Source organism: Lipophrys pholis (genome assembly GCF_963383615.2).
Source record: "Lipophrys pholis genome assembly, chromosome: 19".
NCBI lineage: Eukaryota > Metazoa > Chordata > Actinopteri > Blenniiformes > Blenniidae > Lipophrys > Lipophrys pholis.
In genome coordinates, this window is record NC_137647.1 from 19,886,264 (window position 1) to 19,906,638 (window position 20,375).

A 20,375-nucleotide genomic window follows, 5' to 3' on the forward strand; every position below is an offset into this window, starting at 1 on the left:
TCTCTCTCTCTCTCTCTCTCTCTCTCTCTCTCTCTCTCTCTCTCTCTCGCTCTCTCTCAGCCCCTCCCCTTACCTCCCTCCACCCTGATGCTGCTTCAGCCCACAACATCAGTAAAGGAGGACTCAGCTTTTTGATTTTTCCTTCTTCTGATCCTTTAACTGCTTCACTTGGTGCCTCATTAGTCACACAGTTTTTTTTATAAAGCTACTCGCAAATTATAAAACAATTTCATGACAGCTTTGAAAACATTTCATCTCCAACAAAACGTCTTCCATTTAAAGCAGAAGGATGTGATTTTCTTTACTCACGCTGCATTTTTCCAATTGATGAACCAGAACTTGACTTTTCACGTTATCGGACTGAAATGATTTGATCTATTATTACAAGATACTTTCTGTCTTGTATCTTTTATTCGGTCTCAGAATCTTTTCTGAATTTCTTCGGTTGCTCTAACAAGCGATCTCTGGTCCCCGTGAAATGCTAAGTCTCGGTTTGTTTAGAAACAATATGCAATGCATTCTGGGTAGTAAACAAACAAAGCTAACCGCGCAAATCAGAAGAAGCAGACGCAGAAAGAAAAAGTTCGAAAATATCTGGCGGGGGAGGAAGAAGTAGTGAGGAAGGCGCTTATTGATATCTGGTCTGAAGACTGCATCACGGTTGTTTGTGGCTACCCAATAGCCACGAGCTAACTAGCCTAGCCACCATGGGCTAAAGCGGCGGGACCGTCCAGACCAATCAATGAGCCGTGTTTCTTCTTTACTTCCTCTCTGGTCAGTGTTTGTTTCAGGCGATCGGCCCCCAGCGTGACATTCTCCCGGTGGTTTGGTCCAGTTCTCAGAAGTGAACGTGAACGTCACCGAACCAAACGAAAGTGTAAAAAATTGTCGGGTCCTCCTCCCTCCCAAGTGAACCGAGTCCCGGACTATCTGAACGTCAAGCCTCTGATGAAGTTAATGTTTGAAGGGTAGTGAAGGGTAGCAGTGATAACTACTACTAACCACTACAACTACTAACTAGTCTGGTTGAACATGTGTTTGTACACTGAGACTAGGAAGGATGTGGTCATTTGTGTGGATGTGAGCGACAGATTGAACGCGTCGGGCTACTTTCAGTGTTTATCACACGTCGCTCCTCTTTGCAACAACTTAAGATGCTGAATTATAAATCTGACGGGGAAAAATGTCCACAAATTGTGCACTGGAGGACGAACTGGAGTTGAACTTTAAAATGTTGTTGATGAATAAATTTGAATGTAATCAATTGCGTCTTGTATTCTTGTTTCTAAATAATAAATAATGCATTATTTGGGGAAGCAGATCATTAGTTGCGTCAAAAAGTGACATGTGTTAGATGCTCCGAACATGGTCGCCGCTGTTGGAGGGGAAGGCCTCGCCGTCTTTCTTCTCTTCCTTCATTGTGGCTCCGTCTCTCCCCGCCGTCTAGCGGTGGCTAATTGGATGTGATCCCCCCACCCCCACCCCCAACCCACCCACCTCCCACCTCCTCCTCTGGGAGTCTGTGGAGGCTCACATCTAGAGACTGAGCGGCTGCTCGCTCTTTGTCTGCCTGCACGTAGCTCACCCAGCAGACACACGGCATCTGAAATGATGGCTCAAGCACACACACACACACACACACACACACACACACACACACACACACACACACACACACACACACACACACACACACGCACACACACACACGCACACACACACACGCGCACACGCACACGCACACACGCTCCTCCTCTACTTCCCCCTTCTATTCAACACACACTCCTCTTCTTCGCATGCAAATCACAGTGTTTCCCGTCTGTCACTGTGACCCCCCCCCCCTCATCAGCCCTGACCTCAGGACACAAAGATGTGAACCTGCACGCTGAGACACGTCAACAACACATGGACATCAAATCTAAACCGACTCATGTGAAATCAAAGGGAATTAACGTGTGTTAAAAGACTTTACCGCATCAAACCAAATCAAGTCATGATTTCAGGAGTGGGACAGAAAAAGTTCAATTGGATGAATTGTTTAAGCTTCTTTTAATGACCTGTTTCAGTTTCCTCGTCTGGTTCTGCAGGTTCTGTCCTGTTAAAATGATTGTTTACGTTTCGCCGCTTGGCTCCAACTTTGTTTCCATCCGGGTATTAAATAAAAGGAACAGTTTCAACATTTAGCAGCTGGTGAGGAGCTGAAAGAAAAGAGGGCATGGTGATTCAAATTCAATACTAGTATTAGTATTTACTGACTGTAACTGTCCAAATATTTGAACTATTAAGTTTTATTTATGGTTTTTCATTGTTGATTGTGCTATATGAGCAGGGGAAACATGCAATTCCACACACATATTGATGCATACAGCGAATGATATTGAAGAAATGTTATTAGATTGAAGAAATAAACAGGAGAACATGCAGATTCCAGTCATAAAGGCACAGAGACGTTTTATTCTCACCGTGAGGTGAAAACAAATGCTTGAGCAACAACTCAGTCTCAGTCACTGCCACACATGATTTGAGCGAGATGGAAGATCGAAACCCTAAATTCTTGAATTGCGTGGACAACCCACTGCACCGAACACGCCATAGCTGCTACTATAACTATTCCCATGAATAAGCAGTGGATTACAGCAAGTATAACCATCAATCGTTGACTTTAATGCTGCATATAGAGGAATTCATATTTCACGATGCTGAAACAAACAATAAAGCCTGACCTGTTGGTCAGCCGTCACGGGGACTCTCCACTCACATCCCCTTTAATCACAGGAAAGGTCACCGCGGGTCTTCAGCCAAATTGATTCTGAGGCATCTGCCAACCTCCACCTCTGGGGAGCACGAAACGCCGGGCTGGTTTCCTCCATGAAGGGAGGGGGCGGGGCACGGGGTCCAAGCTGTCCTCTGACCTCCACAAACGAGGCCATAAACTATGTCTTTGTGCCGGCCCGGCGGAGCTGCTGTCAGATCGTACACATGGAAGAGAGGCGGAGGCATTATTCTGATGTGCTGCAGGATCATGAAGCTCCATGAGTGTTGATCTGCAGGAGCAGACTCATCCACAATGGAAGGAGTGGGAACGTTTCCTGTTAGCGCCTCGCTTCTGTCGTCATGCGATCTGAAAAAACCCTGGGAAAAAATGAATTCTGGCCCCGTTTACAAGACAATGTTTTAATGTTTTATTTTGGGTGTCTGTTTCCACGACAACAGTGTTCAGAGCCACTTGAAAATAGAAAATGAAACTTTTTGAAAACAGTTCCCAAAGTCAGAACTTTATTGAAACGCTGCTGCAGCACATGCACCATGTCTGTATAGTAAATACTTCTTCTGCACATGCTCAGTAGATGGACAATAACAATGGTTTACTTGCAGAGTGTCATGTCGCGTGTGTGTGTGGTTTCAATAACACAGACAACCAACAGCACCCACGTGCCAACGACATCGTTTTCCGCGTTTCTGTCGCGTCCGTGTCAACGGAGGTCCTTTTCAAAACGATGCCAGGTACAGTTTTCTGAAACAAAAACGCAGAAACGGTGCGCGTTCGCTTGAAACGTTGTCGCGTAAACAAGGCCCTTAAAAAAGACTCAGCTCTGCATCATGTCTCCCACCGACGGTGACGCCCAAAACAACGCAATATGTAAAAACAACGAAAAACATAATAAGGTTTTTAGCTCCCACTTTTTCCTTGTTCAAGGTCAATATTTTCCTGAAATGATGACAGTAAAACCATTATTTGACCAAAATGATGGTGTTTTTTTCTTGAATAAAACAGCTAGTATCGAAGCATTCGTCAAAATAAAAAGGCAATATCATTTTTAAATATAACTTATTACGACAATATTTGGTCAGTTGAGGTTGATAATATATTTGCCTGAATCTTCAGATTAAAACAAGCTTTCAAATGTTTTTTTTTTTTTTCAAATCATTGGCTTCTAATTGAAATGAGTCCGGTGACCCAGTTAATTCTTTGTGAATGTGATTTAGAAATCACATCTCACTCTGCACTCAGTCTGATTACCAGGGAGGGAAGAAGGCATCACCTCTCCATGTGATACGAACTCCAATCACATTTCCCGCTCTCTCTTCCAGCCGAGCGCTGCCATTTATCTGGGAGTCGGAGGCCTAATGTCCTTTTAAGACTAATGTCCACCCGGCGCCACAACTTTCTCTCACGTTCTTCCAGCCTCCAGGAGTCATCAATACCACCGCCTGTCTGGCCCTACCTGCATTATCCGCTGGCTCCCAAGATCCTTCAAGGTGAGATAACCAGGGCCTGAGATGGAGGGATAACAAATCACATTACTCCTCCACTCTCACAGAGTAAAGTCATCCAAAACAAGGAGATATATATATTAATATATATATAGGAAAGGTTTGGATTGTTTCTTGCTTAAAGGTCTCATATTATACAGTTTTTCAACTATTTCACGTACTAGTCAGAGGTTAAACAAAATTGTATTCAAAGTGCATTTCCCCAAATCCAGTCTGGCTCCTGAATTTCAGTCTAAAAGTCCCTCTAGTGAGCTTTTCAGAGAACAGGCTGTTTCTGTGTCTATACCTTTAAATGCTAATGAGCTGTGTCTGCCCATGCCACTCTCCAAAGCTAAAACCCACAAACACAAATGAGACCCGTGCATGTCGCTGATTCCATCATGTGAGGCTCCTTTACATCCGTGCATCTCATTTACACTCACAGATTTTGTCAAAATGAGTCGGGATAATGATTTCTAATGACCGGCGTCCTGCAGGCACCCTGAGGTCTGAGGTCGTTGACCCCGGATCAGAATCGAAGTCTTCAGACTGTGAGGTAACAGTGCAAACCACAGATATACAAACCCAGTGAAATGCAATATGACAATAACTCCAATAATTAAACTATAAAAAAGAACATTGGGTAACAACCACAAAGCAAAATGGCTCCTGGTTTGACTCCGCTGTACGACAGTTAATCTTTATTTCGATGAAGCACTTTCAAAGATGTACGCCTACTGGAGGATCTGTTTGTTTTCATTTGGACCTGATGTACTCCGGAGTTGAAACAAACCTGATATTGAGCACACACACACACACACACACACACACACACACACACACACACACACACACACACACACACACACACACACACACACACACACACACACACACGTGGAAGACTCCACATGTATTATTATATTATATTTGATATTATGATATTTGACAACTTCCAATCCGTGGTGTCACATTTCATTTTGTGTTTGTCAGACTTAAGTCCTCCATCCAGTCATTTGGGGCCGCACAGTGGCGCAGTGGCGCAGTGGTTAGTGCTCTCCCCCCATGGCAGGATTATCTGGGTTCAAATACCGGCTGAAGTCTTTCTGTGTGGAAATCATTCGTCTGGTTATTCTCAGTTGATTTCTGCACACAAACCGAAAGTGCATTCTATTTGCACGAGCATGCGACCCAGCACACTTTACACAAGATCTGAGTAAACCGGGGTCATAGTGTTTAAACAATCAGGTAACCGGTTACAGGTGCAAGTAACCCCTTTCTGCTTATAGTTTGGGGTATTTTTGGGTATTTGTGCGTCTGATCACTTCGGTTCACCAATAGAGCAAAGGAGCGGTCACTTTGTCACTTTCCACCAATGAAATTTCACTGAAAGATGCCAAACATGTTTTAACCTTTAAAATGAGGATGAAACAGCTCATTGAGTTTTCTATGTGTAGTTTTGTTATCTACTTGAAAACTCAACTGTAACTTTGGTTGAATTCAAGAAGTTTTTATGTCTGTTTAAGGTTTTTGTAGCCATTTTGAGGAAGTTTTACGCTTTTTTAAAAATTGGATTTCGCCAGGCAATTTAGCTAATTTTGTTTCTTTTCTATTTCTCTTTTCTTTTTTTTTTTTTTTTTTTACAATGTCTGTTTACACAACAAGGATGCTTAGAGCCTCTGAAAAAGCAACATTTTGAAAAAGGCTCCCAAGGTGGAACTTCTTAAAAACACTCCGACTCTATCTCCGTGTAGACAGGAAAAACACTACTTTTCTGAAACGCTGCCGCTGCACATGTACACCACGGCCGTAGTAAATAGTACTTCTGCACATGTGTGAGTAGATGGACAATAACAACGATTGCCTCCAGAGTGTCATCACTCCCAGTCCGTATTCTCCTTTCGTAGTTGAGTCACTCGGAATAACGATCCATCTTCATCGTCTGTCCATAAAACTGTCCATGTACTTCCATTGATGATATTCAGAAACAGCTAACAGCACCAACGAGCCGGCTCTACTTAACTAACTCTCTCTAAATACATCTTTTTCTGCGTTTCAGCTGTTTCCATGTAAACGGAAATTCTTTTCAAAACTCTGCCCTGGAAACAAAAACACGCGTGCCGCTTGAAACATGTTAAACGGAGCCAAACCCTAACCCAAGAGAAAACACACTGCTGAATGGAGCTTCTCTAATTTATGTATGAAACACTTACAGTGTGTTAACTAAAGTAAAAAATATTTCTGCATCTTCCTAAAATATACAATGTGAGTCTCTCTCTCTCTCTCTCTCTCTCTCTCTCTCTCTCTCTCTCCCTCCAATAGGGTTGCTGGGAAATGTTTCCTGACTTCATGTACTTGACTGGCTGCTGCAGAGCTGCATTAGTGAAAGTGAATTACGGCCTGTGTTTGACTCAATAGAGACAGAAGAGGAGGGGGCCGGGTGCGGTGGGGAGGATGAAGCTGAGAGAAAGGGAGGGCGGAGTGGCAGATTTCTGCTCCTTCACAGCAGTAAAATCACGGAGCAGGTGGTTTTGGCGTCCTTTGTGGGCCTTCTGGCAGGAATTTATTAGATTGTTTTGTTGGCAGCGCTGCAGCGTAAACTTTAGTGTTTGCAAACTATCATCTGCTTCATCTGCTGCAGACTGTGGGGGTTTGATTGCATCATCCACGACATGTATGCAATTCTTTCTGAGGGGAATGTAGTAATATTTTCATCAATAAAATTAAGCGAGTCAATGAGTTTTTGTCCATTAAGTTTCAAGTAAGTGGTTCTTTGATTAGAGGACTGAAAAGAGAGAAAACGAGAGAGGATTCATATTCAGAGATCCTATAGACCAGGCGTGAGTTACCAATTTTTCCACGTAAATAATTAGGACTGCTAATGAGGGTCAAGACTTATGTTGACTTAAGATCTGATCAAGAAGAAAAACTTCTTGATAAAACAAAGAAGGGTTTTTTGAAACACACTTTTTATAGGTTAGTATTCGCCTTCATTTTTTTCTCATTCTTTACCCGACTTCGTCTGGAAATCATGATTACATTAATCAAAATTGTGAGTTCAGATGTAAATAAAAACTATATTCTTTTCATTTACCATCTTTCTTTTCCACCAGAAACGCAGATTTTGAGAGGTAACAACTGCCAAGGTCCGAGACTCAACCAGTTCTGTAATAATGGCCATTTAAGATGCATTAAAGCCAATAATATTTCATTGAGGATTTCCCCATTATGGCCATTATGATGCCCAGGTCTGCTATAGACACATACAGAAAAGTAAAGAAAACTAAAATTTCCCAGCAGTCTAAACCTGTAGCAGTTTAACTAAGAAAATGGTTCAGAAGCAAAAGAGCCAGCCTTTTAAAAGCCTGATTAAATAGGAATGTTTTAGCATGATTTTGCAAATAAAGACTGTTAATCACCTTAACTGAAAGTAGGAGCAGGTTCTTTCTTACATGAGGGTTTAATTAAAATAGATTATAATTACCTCTCACTCCACTTTCAGAAATTTTAGGAACCTCCTGCAAACCTGATGTGAAGTGTTCTACTGGGACGTAATATGATTGGTTGATATGCGATTCATACTTTTTAATTCCATTGTACTCAAGCAGCAGCATACTTTTAAAAACAAATCCAGTGTGAAATGATGACCAAGATGTTCTTGATTCTAGCAACATCACCCTTGTGAAAAACGACTGTGACGAGTCCTGGCTAAAGATACCTCCACGTTTCCTGAAAGAGGACAAATTGATGCCAGAATAAATTCAGGAGAGTTTATTATAGATGGAATTAAGATATATATATACTGTATAGAGAGAGGAGTACATTCACGACTCACTATCCCAATTCTGAGGCCCGTACCTTCAGAGACGATGGTTTACCCGACTGAAAAGAGGTGGAATACAGATAAAAATGAGCATGGATGGACGCTTTTGTCTCTGTGGCGGCCTGAATTACACAAAGAGCTGATTCTGAAAGACAGGCCCTCAGGATGTCAGCAGATTTCCTTCAGATCATCCGTCTCCTGTGGTTTCGGTGCTGAAGTAACTGTATCTGGGTGAACGGCCTGGAAAAGGGGAATTGGAGTAAAACGTGTAGGATGGGCCTATATAGTTAACGAAGTGAGAGAAGTCAATTGTTCCCCGTCGCCATCCACTGTGCCTATAGGATCGTCTGTCCTGAGGGAAGGGTCTCAAACATCAAACCTGCTGTACATCTTCCAATATCAAGTAGCTTCTCTTTCTTCTCTTCGGGCAAGTAGACCTTTTACAAACATACCTTGACTGAACTGGATTCTCCTGTGTTCATCAGAAGTTGTTTGGTGGTGGTGGATGTGACCGGCTTGTCAATGTTGCCGTCCATCCTCCCCGTCAGGACGCTGCCCCAGGAGTGGGACAACATGTAGTCCTTCCTGTAACAGTTCATCGTCCTCAGCCTTCTCTTCCTTATCTCTACTGCCTCCATGATCCAGCTTGTGACAGTCCTCTTCCAATACTTCCTACAGTAAACATAGATGCTGGAAAAAATCGAAGGGTCCCAATACAGAGCCCTGTGGAACTCCACAACTAACTTTAGTCTGAGGTAACAATTGCGTTGAATCTGTCAATCTGGAATCTCATGACGCTTCCTGTTCTTGAATTTTTTTTTTCATGTACCATGCTACCATGGTATTAAATACTGTTTGCTACAGAGATTAGATCCATGGTACGTCTAAAAGCAGAAAATTTCACAAGCAAATTTTGAGTCCAGTGCAATAATTACTGAATAAAATCACCAAAATAAACCATGTGCAAGTTTTCATGTGACTCTCTGGTCAAACTTTACAACCATACAATGGAATTATTTGACGAATTTCCAAAGTACTATTTTTCACGGTCTTTTCCTCTTTCCATTACACGTTGAGGAACTGCCCTGACATGCCTTCAGTGCACAATTCTTTATTACCAGTACGAAATAATCAATAATTCCTTCCTGAGCCACGTGTTTTGTCTCGCCCGATCCGGGAGCAGCCGTAGGAAGTTCCTCGAGTTGGCGGTCCGGCTCGGTTGTCTCGGTGGCTCAATGCTTATTGGATTGCGTGCCCATTCCCACAGCCCCCGGCGGGTCAAATGACTGGGATGTGTAGCTCACGGCCCGCTAAGTGGTCTATCGATCAGTCAGCTGAGCCCGTGGGCTTGATGGGATGAGCTGCTGCAGACCGAGCCAGGTCTTGGCAGGCGGGATATGGGATAATGCCTCCGATGCTCAGTGCATTCCTTTGCAGATGAGAGCCACTGGCCCGGCCGGCTGACAGAGGAGAGCACATTACAAAGAAGGAAATACTTACTAATGGACAGTTCAGATCCTCACTCACTGCATTACGAGGAACACTTAAAGTAGTAGTATTTCTAAGAATCACAAGGAAGAAATGCTCCGCTCTTTTGCTTTGAGATGGACGGAGAGTATAAGAACCGTTACTGTAACTAAAAAATAATATTTCAAGTTCAAATTGCTTAAGTTTCCTTCTTCAATTGGGTGTGTCATGTGCTGAGCTGTCAGGCTGACTGAAGTTACAACCGTTAGTCGGAGGAAGATGCTCTATAATCAGTATGGTCGCATCAACAACAAAAGATCTGAGATAAAGTAAAGCATCTTATCACGCTTATAGAAATGTTTTTATGAGGCTGCGAATGCATCGGATAAATGAACCAATGATTGACGCCAACATACGAACCAATCAGTGGAGGAAAAGTCTAAAAGACGTTTTGAATGCGAGCAGGACAAAACAAACTGAAGGTGTCTGCTGCCTGCAGATTGAGTCATAATACTCCCTCAATGTTCTGATATTGACCACAGAAAATGACATTACCATTGATTACGATTCTGATGATGTGTAATTAAGTTAAACAGACCAAGATAACATGCACACACACACACACACACCACGGCTGTGTGAGTCAGTGCTGACAGCTCATCTTATATTACAATATTTAACATGCAAACGACCAGATGCAGTGGAAAGAGTCGCCTGCATCCCCACATGGACTGAACCTCTAGACTGGAAAACGACTTCCACCTGGATGCAGTCAGACGAACAAACTGGACTCGTGTCCTGCTGCACGTCCCACCTCAAGCTATTCCTGCTCCATATTGTTCAATAGTGTAAATAGTGGAGATTTATTCTTCTCTTATTCAAAGCGCATCGCACATATTCATTGCACTTTCTTTATCACGCTTTTGTTATTTGTATTTTAGTCAAGAATATTCCTAAGCTCACACGTGCTGAACTATGTTTCACTAGGATGTGTAAATGTGTGTATGTGTATTAGCAGGGTTTTAATAAAAGTTGTGTTTTCTCCAGGTGCCACAGAGATAGAGTGGGAGCCGTTTTCAAAAAGTTGCCTTTTTCAGTGGCTCGGAGCATCGCTGTTGTGTAAACAAACACAACGCATTATCGTGTAAACAGGGTTTGAGTCTTAAGTTATGTGCACATGATTAAGGCTTCAGAGCTTCAGCAAGATACTTGGAGGCAAGGGCAGGACTGTAATAATCATGGAGAGCAATAAATAGAAGGTAAGAATTATTTCAATAAAACACTTTATTAAATAATGTTGTCACTGAACTTGTAAGTGCAATGCTGAAGAAATGAAATCATGAAATCATGCTAGTCCTCTGATAGCCGTTTAATTCATTTATTGAAGTTTCTCAGCTGACACGAGTGTTGTATGTGGCTTAAATTCGACTTCATATGTCGCCATTTTTCTGTCAGACTATTTCCAATCTGAGCCGTTAACTGGCTCCGGCATTAAGCCACAGATCAGCATGCCCCACACGCACAAATGTTTTTCTCCATACATGCAAACATAAATCAACAAACATGTGATTTGTAGCTCCTGCATGCCCGTCACAGTCCGTCCCCGTGACCTGCTGGCCAAGATTAAGGCCTGGCAAAGCCAGATTTAGAGAACCAGCACACCAAATCCCAGTTTCCAATCCAAGAGTCTGCGAGGAGCCGACTCCTGGCCCGGACCGCCACAGCGTCACACTGCCCGCCAAGCTTTCTTACACAAACAGCAACATAAAACTAGCGAGGCTTTCGAACGCCAAGTCGCTCTCTGTGACGAAGAGCTGCAGCGAGGTGGGCTTTCTGTGAAATCCATCATCAACTTCAGCTCCTCTTCAGGATTAATCCTCTGATTCATGCAGGATTTCAATTAGTTCCAGAGGTGCTCCTGAACTGTGGTCTGAATAATGACACTGCACCAGGACATATTCAGATTAATACAAAGGTAGTCCTGCTGATTAGATGTCTTTTTTTTTTTTTTTTAAATATATAAAAAAACTGAGATCAGGTGGTGTTTTATGACTCTTACTAAAGGAGGGTTCAATTTGAAAGTGGACAGTATAAGAAATGCATGTGAGCTGAAAGTAGATTATATTAGATTTTATGGAAAAATACGTTGTGTGCAGGTAAAACATGCAGAAATGCATACATTAAAATATAGGTTTATTCAATAAGGAGAATACCTGGAAGACATCTGTTTGATGGATTATCTTATTGTTGTAAAAATGCTCCTTGGAAATAAATCTTATGAAGTCGGAAAAAAGTATTTAAATGTTCTTATAAATGGATGCTACATTTGTGAAGAACAACCTGTGGTTAAGTGGATGAACAAAATCAATAACAATAAAAAAAAAAAAGAAAAAGAAACAAGTCTGTTGTGTTTAAATTAATTTATTTCTTCTGCATATGCACACGCATTCTCTACCAAAATATCTCCAGTTATTTACAAAAAACAACTTTACACACTTAGAAAACAGTGCTCTGTCTCGGACACTCAGGGATAAATATATATAGATATATAGATATAGATTCTGGAGGAGAAATGTATACATGTGATTATTGGCACATCTCGGCTTGTCCGCCGGTTTTGCATAACGTCTCCTATTTGTCTGTGAGAGCATGAAAACAGGCACATTCTGCAGTTCCTCAGCGTTTAGACTGCGACGAGAATTCCTTTACAAAATACCGGGAACCAGGGATCCAGCCCCTTCAGTCATTCAGAATTTGTGTCTCTCTAAAAAAAAAAAAAAAAAAAAATTAATACTACTAATGATAATAATAATAATAATTACAACCTTATGGAAAAACTGCCCAAGAAATCCTACATTCAGTTTGAATTTCAGAGGAACGTCGGTGGTAAACTTGACACACACTTTAGTGCAATTAGCATTTTAAGAAGCTTCCTTTTCAAAGACTACAGTCATTTCTTCAAAGCACAAAAACAGAAAGAATAAAAAGAGCTTAAAAAAAAAATCAAACAAAAAAAAAAAACAACCTGCTGTGCCTATTTTACAGAGAAACGGCGCCATCTACTGGTTACACTGAGTAGACATGATTCACATAATGAAACACTTTGGTGACTGTCCTTGTGTCCTTGCTCATTGGTGGAAACAAGCTGAGCATATAAAAAGCCTTTCTTGATAAATGACTGCGGCCCCTCAGTCCTTCTTCTCGTCTCCCGGCAGGAAGTAGGGGTTCTCGTGGCCCTGGACCAGGTACGAGTACCGCGACGTGTTTTTACCTTTGAAGGTCTTCAATCCTTCCGGGTTGAGATCGTACGAACCCGACTGAAACGTCAGAGGAAAACAAGCGTCAGTTTCTTGCCGGGGGCGGCGACCCGACACCACACAGACACTGAACCCAGTCACCGGCGCAAGAGACGAGAAACTTCTCAAACCAATCGGTGGCGTTTGAAGTGTCACTCATTAAGATTGAGTGGAGAGGTGGAAGCCGACAATCAAGCCTTCCCGTCACCCAGAAACACGGTGACTCATCAGCAGGGGGCATGAAAATGGGAAAAATAAAAATCTAGAAGCAAAGCCTTACCTTCTTCCATCTGTGCTCCTTCAGGTGAGAACCCTAAAGCAACACATGGGGGAGTCAGGCCAAGCAGGGAGCATGATGGGAGGAGTGGGGGAGGGGGTGACTCGAGCAAAAACACTACGCAAACTGCATTTTAACCCAAAACCTACACCAAATTCCGAGTGAGTCGGTGTGTTAGTAAAGCAGATGGGAGTCGAATGCCACGTGTTGCGGCGAAACAAACGTCCCGGGTAATTTCAGAAGTCTGTGAGTCCGTGGTGAGTTCGTGAGGCGGCGGGAGAAACGGGAGGATAGTCTGATAAAACTCACCAGCCCGTTGCTTTGGGGCTTTTTGTCCGCCGGGGCGTTGGCGTTGCCCCCTTCCAGCAGCTCGATGGAGGGGGTGGTGTTCCAGTTGGTGGTGGCTCGAGGGATCGGCGTGACGCCGGTCGGCCACGGCTGGCGCCGGTCGTCGTCGGAGTACGGACTGCTGCTGTCGTCGGGTTTTCCCGTGGAGCACGTCCTCCTGATGCATGAAGTACACAGTCAGGATGCTGTCAGCTCAAACACCACAGGACACTTGAAAAATGTGAATATATGAGGTAACATATATGTGAACAGTAGACCTTTCAGACTAATTCCATCATTTTTAATATTATATTGAATAATAGTCTTTTTCTTTAATTTCTTTTATTAGTTTCGCTGTAGATAAAAGTTTTCCTGCCACAGCGGGAGCGAATGAATTTGTCACTTTTTACCAAGTCGAACTCAAAGTAATGTCTGTACTTCCCAGCATTAAAAGCTGTTCTCTCCCACGTTGATCACTACACTTGTTGTTTAGCAGCGACGTCGCGCCGCTCATACGTCATTGTCACCAGTAACGTGGCCGGCTTTCAGGAAAGTACCAGCAATCTAAATGTCGTCCATCTACTCGTGCATGTGCAGAGGAACTAGTTACGTGGTGGGTAATTTAGTTGTGGTTTTCCGCCGTACACAAGGAGATGGGAGCGTTTTTTTTTTTTAAAAAGTTGCATTTTCCGTTGACGTGCAAATAATCACCCAAAACGCGACGAAAGTTTCACGTTTTTTCCAACTTGAAATGTCAAAACATTTTTTTTGTATTTGGATTTCAAAGTACACCTTCATATATTTCAATTCCAAAAACGGCTCTTAGCAGACACGAGCAAGAAAACATTTACTTTAAATCCAGCTCGACAATATATTTATTCTCCACATATTTTTTTATTTTTTACGATTTCTTGTGAAATATTACAAAAAGAACACAAAAAACTGTTTGACTCCTCCAATCGCAAACATGTTTTCAGACATAAAACTCAGAAGTTGAGAGTTTCTGGATGCAGTACACGAGTGTATCGGCGGATCACGGCTCGCCGTTGTGGTGTGGACGAGCGCTCACCAGCAGCAGTAAACCAGCAGAGCCAGGACCAGGATGAGCAGGATCCCACCCAGCACACAGGAAACCACCACCACAGCCAGCAGAGACGCTGCCAAAACACACACGCAATCCGAGAGTCACATCTTCAAATCAGTGACCGACACGGACGACACCTGGAAGTGTTTACTCACAGTCGTCGCAGTTGAAGCCGGCGTAACCGAACGGGCATCTGAAAAGAAAGACACGCCTTTCAGGACGGCTCGCGTCCAACGTTAACGGAGCGGCGGGGTCCACACGAGGGAGCCAGAAAACACAGGATTAACCGAGCGGCGTACTCACGGTTGGCATTCGTTTCTTACTGCCTGCTGCCCACTTGGACACGCTGCGAGAGGAGAGAGCGAGAGAGAGAGAGAGAGAGAGAGAGAGAGAGAGAAAAAAAAAGAAAAGAAGTTTTGTATAAACAGGATGACATGAAGACTCCAGCTTGAGAGCCCGTTACGGTTGGTGGCGTCATGAAAACGCGCTGAGAGCCTCTCCGACACACAGACCGTTAAAAACAAACTCGCACTGTAACGGCACATTGTCCCCTCGGGGGGGAGGACCTGTACGTCCGACGCCACCGAGGTCTCATTCTTTAACGGCTCCGTCACAGCCCACGCAACGCTGCGATTCCTCCAGCCGTTTCCGGGGCAACAACCCCGTTAAAAAGAAATAAATTGGAGGGATAAATGAAGCCGGTGTCAGGGGGTCGGCGCGGAGAAAAGCCGACGGCTCTTGACCTTGTCTGCGAGTCTCGCTCCCTGTTGCGTCTCCCCCCCTCATTCCCACATCTTAAGTACGCGGGCGAGGGGAAGAAGTTTTGTGCTACGCTGTACATCAAAACTCCCCTATTAACTCTTAAAGTCCACAAAATGAGACGTGTGAGAACGCTGTCATGGCTAAAAGACAAAAAAAAAAAAAAAACAGAACCTTGTATGAACGGCTTCATATAAATACTAGAGTGTGGTGTAATGCGCTCATTTAAACCTAAAAATAGGCCGTTTCACCTTTGCAGCTGGTGGCTGAGTACACGTCGGAGACGTAGCCCGTCTCACAGGAACACGAGGCACGGCCATTGGTGCTTGTGCACGTTGTTGTCGAGGCGTCACAGGGAAAAACCGGAGCCTGACAGAGGTCTGTCACTGAGAGGACGGGACAGATCGACAGGAGACCATTAAACCATTAAATCAGGAAAGTGAATACATTTAGTAAGTTGTGCATCTTTTTATGTTTTTATTGCAAAACTAAGAATGGAAAAATCAGCGGAAATACAAGAGAAGCTATAAAGGCCTGTATTGTAGGGCAGTAATACTTAAACATGTAAAGGTCATTTTTCTCACCGTCTGAATGAATGTGTATGTGGGTGTGAATAAAAAAACAGAAAATGCATATACATTGTATGTATGTATTTATATTTTGTGTACGTTGTGACATGTCTGGAATGAATAATTACTGTGAAAAATATTATGTTTAGTTTAGTTTAGTTTAGTTTAGTTCAATCATTTAAAAAAAAACAATTCAATCCGGAACAAACAAATTTCTGACTGAAAGTGAGCAGAAAGAAGATTAACTTATATAATCTGCCCCTTTATCTGAAGTAATCTAGTCCAAGTGGCCTACACAGTCACTCTTGATTGTATCAGAGTTATATTTCTCAAAAATAACTCAAGTATTCTGACTTGATTTCTTTAACTATATAAGTATAATTTACTCACAAAAAAGTTAAAACATAATTGAGTGAGGGGACGAGGGTCGATTCCTTGATTCAGTGTCAAAACCAAACGTACCTGTAAACGTAGCGTCGGCCAACAGCCCCGACGAGCCGGCGATAGCGGTCTTAATGGACTGATCGACGGTGGCTTGAGTAACGTCTGTGTCTCTGAAGACGTTGTTCACAGTTGCTTGCACACTTCCTGGCCTGGAGATGGATAAAACACCAACAGGGTAAAGCAAAGGAATCCTTTGTGTCATGCAGTCATTAATGTCGGAAAGAAAAAAAAAAAAAAAACTCACTGTAGTTGCACAATGTCTGAACGTATATACCCCCGCTGGCCTTTAAGGGCATCACTGAGCTGGAGAGCATGGAACAAGAGCAGCCGGATGAGTCAGAGAAGAAACATTTAATGAGAGCTTTTCAACCTCCTGACATACCGCTGCCGAGATCCGAGCCGACGTCCTCTGGAAGACGCTTGAAGACCTGTTGTACATTTCATTTTCAAATACTAAGCTGGTGAGATGAAGCTGACCCGGGAACACCTGGGCTGAAAGAAGACGACGTGTCCCCGTTACCGTTGTCTGGCTCGTGATGTGAACGTCTCGCCATACTTTTTGTGTAACTTCTTACCGGATTGACACTGTCCATCCAGCAGGAAGGAGCCAGAGACACACTGGCAGGTGCTGTTGAGACAGACGCTCTGAGGCGGACACGGGACCGAAGGACAAACTGGCAGTAGAGGCAGGAGAAACAATACATTTAGTATTAAATAACGGTCATTCATATAAACTCCATCCATCCATTCATCCATTCATCCATTCATCCATCCATTCATCCATCCATCCATCCATCCATCCATCCATTCATCCATCCATCCATCCATCCATCCAACAGGCAGGGAACAGCCCAGACGGGTCACCAGACCATTACATGACAAAAAGAGCCAAAGAAGACGCGCTCACATTGAAAACAATCATTTCAACTTCAGAATCACCAATTAACCTAAAATGCATGTTGTTTTTTTTATACTGTGGAAGGAACCTGGAGCCCATGAGAGAAAATCCATGCAGATACAAGGAGGTGGTACAAAGTTCAAGGAGTAAGTCGGACCTCGAACCACCAGGACGAACTACTTATTCATATAGATGTTTGAAGATTGACGTGACGCAATTAAATAAAAAATATTTATTATGTCAATATTTGACACAAGCAGTAACATCCAGTTATAATGAGCAGAGCAGGTCGGTATTTATTAATTCGCTGCACTCCCCTACATTGTCTTGAAATAGGGAAGCACAACGACCAATAATCACTCTTTTTACCCCGTCATCTTGTATTTTCCTGTTATACATAAACTCATCAAATCTGTGTGAACATCAACTACAGCTACTTCGTAGGATTTCCTCTTCAAACCACAAAACACATGAAAGCAAACCTATGAATCTCATATTTAACTGCAGATTAGAACTGTCTGTTGGGTAAATTCCCGACATTGTGGTGCAAACAGAGAGAGACTAATGCGTACCTAAGGATGGGCTCAGTGTGGTGAAGGGCGGCTCTGCTGTGGTGGAGGTTTCCATTGGTTCCGGCGTGGTGACAGCATCAGGACTGGGTGTACTGCTGGGTGGGCCTGTCGTACCGTCACCAGATGGAGATGTACTGTGCACCGTCACTGTATCGATAAGTATAAGAAAGAGACATTTAAATAGAATATTAAGATGCATTTTCCTCATTCAGCTGTTATAAACCATACGCTATCTCTTATCTCACATAACGACTGTACAACCCTCCAAATAACTGGTATCACTTCAGAACAGCGCCTCCTCTGGTGATTCTACCACAAACTCAAACATCGGGTGGAATAAAACCCTCAAATTCGGTATTACCTCCACTGGTTGTTGTGGTTGCAGATGCTGCTGAGGGAATAAGGGTGGTGGTATTTCCAGTGTAGGGTACGGTGCTACTGCCGGGGGAGGTGCTCGGAGGGAAAGAGCTGGAGGTGGGTGTGGCGGGAAGGGGTCCAGCTGTGGGTGTAGCGTTTGTGCTGACGGTGGAGGACAAAGCAGGAGTCTGAGGAGCGGCGCTGGTGGAGTTTGGAGATGTCAAGGCTTCTGTGGTCATAGACGGTGGAGTTGTGACGGTGCCGCTGTGTGTGGCTGCAGTGGATGTGCTGTTGATGGACTGCGTGATATCGGTCATCAGAGTTGGGTCGTTGCCAGTAGAAGGTGGGACATTGGTTGAACTGATGTGTGTCACTGGAGCACTTGTATTGTTTGTGACCTGTGTGATGGGTATGCTGGCTGTTATGTTGTCAGTGGTGTCTGTGATTGGTGCACTTGATGTGTGTGTCATTGGTTCACTTGATGTGTGTGTCATTGGTTCACTTGACGTGTCTGTCAATGGTTCACTTGATGTGTGTGTCATTGGTTCACTTGATGTGTGTGTCATTGGTTCACTTGATGTGTGTGTCTTCGGTTCACTTGACGTGTCTGTCAATGGTTCACTTGATGTGTGTGTCATCGGTTCACTTGATGTGTCTGTCATTGGTTCACTTGATGTGTGTGTCATCGGTTCACTTGATGTGTCTGTCATTGGTTCACTTGATGTGTGTGTCATCGGTTCACTTGACGTGTCTGTCATTGGTTCACTTGATGTGTCTGTCATCGGTTCACTTGATGTGTGTGTCTTCGGTTCACTTGATGTGTGTGTCATCGGTTCACTTGATGTGTGTGTCATCGGTTCACTTGACGTGTCTGTCATCGGTTCACTTGACGTGTCTGTCATTGGTTCACTTGATGTGTCTGTCATTGGTTCACTTGATGTGTGTGTCATCGGTTCACTTGACGTGTCTGTCATTGGTTCACTTGATGTGTCTGTCATCGGTTCACTTGATGTGTGTGTCATCGGTTCACTTGATGTGTGTGTCATCGGTTCACTTGACGTGTCTGTCATCGGTTCACTTGACGTGTCTGTCATTGGTTCACTTGATGTGTGTGTCATTGGTTCACTTGACGTGTGTGTCATTGGTTCACTTGACGTGTGTGCAATCGCTGAGTTTGCACTGTCAGCAGAGTGTGTGATGGGTGCACTTGTGGCCGTTGTGTGACCTGGAGTCAGTGCAGCAGTAGGCTCTGTACTCTCACTAGCGGTGGCCGGATGGTTTGTCTCAGCGGACGTGGCCGCGCCGGCAGTTGAAGACTCGTTCTGGCTGCCGGGGCTAACGGGATCTGCAGAGTTCCCGAGCTCAGTGCTCTGAATGGAGGAAGTCGTCCCTGTGTTGGTGGTCGGCGTCCCAGCTGTGGCACTTTCTGTGGATGTCATCGATTCTGATGTGCTTGTCCAACCGCCGCCAGAAGTTGCAATGTCCCTCTCGGTCTTGTAAAGAGTCGTAGGAGGCATGACCGTCCCATTGGTGGAGTTCAACTCTGCAGCTGTCAACAGTAAAACACATTTCACAGCAATATTAAAGATGTCTATAATGAAAATGAAACCAGCGCATCCATTTTCAAGGGAACTCCCAGTTTAAACCAATAATATCATTCACTTTGGCGGTTTAGGGGCACCTTCACACAGCATGTGAAAACACAAACTTTCTGTTGTGCTTTGGCCGTTTACACAAAAACGTTGCTAGAGGCACTGAAAACGTAACTTTCTGAGAACGGCTCCCAAGGCGCAACTTTTCAAAAATCCTCCATCTCCATGTAATCGTAGGAAAACACAACTTTGCAGAACCGTGCTACTGCACATGTGCACCACGGCCATAGTAAATAGTTCTTCTGCACATAAGCGAGTAGATGGACAATAACAACAATGGCCGCTGCGGTGTAAACGTGAAACTTCTGTAACGAAAACTAAGAAAAACAGTGTGTTATTCGCTTGAAAGGTTTGCTTGTAAACAGGTTTTTATATTCCTATCCTGTTGCCATCGACTTAATTAAGCACGCATACTTGGGTTACGCTGCCCTCTAGTACTTCTGCTGTAATATAATCCAATCCCAGCCCAGACTCGCCAGCGTGACACACATTTGTATCATGGGCCTCTCTGTCCAATCAAAACTCAACAATACAGAAAAAGTGCCACATATTGAACCTTAACTTGAATTATACATTTTATAACAAGTCTACGGCAA

At 43.6% G+C, this 20,375-nt stretch overlaps 1 protein-coding gene across 1 annotated transcript; it reads right to left on the minus strand.

Moving 5' to 3' along the window:
* Positions 1-12,481: 12,481 nt before the first annotated feature.
* LOC308125122 (uncharacterized protein) lies at positions 12,482-16,923 on the minus strand. The gene is made up of 10 exons (XM_080488642.1): positions 16,876-16,923; positions 16,683-16,792; positions 16,545-16,603; positions 16,319-16,449; positions 15,539-15,673; positions 14,832-14,874; positions 14,684-14,721; positions 14,514-14,601; positions 13,427-13,622; positions 12,482-12,861 (listed from the first exon to the last, which is right to left on the minus strand). Exons 2-10 carry the CDS (start codon positions 16,737-16,739, stop codon positions 12,733-12,735), a joined length of 876 nt encoding a protein of 291 aa, XP_080344768.1. The 5' UTR covers positions 16,740-16,792; positions 16,876-16,923; the 3' UTR covers positions 12,482-12,732.
* Positions 16,924-20,375: the final 3,452 nt, after the last annotated feature.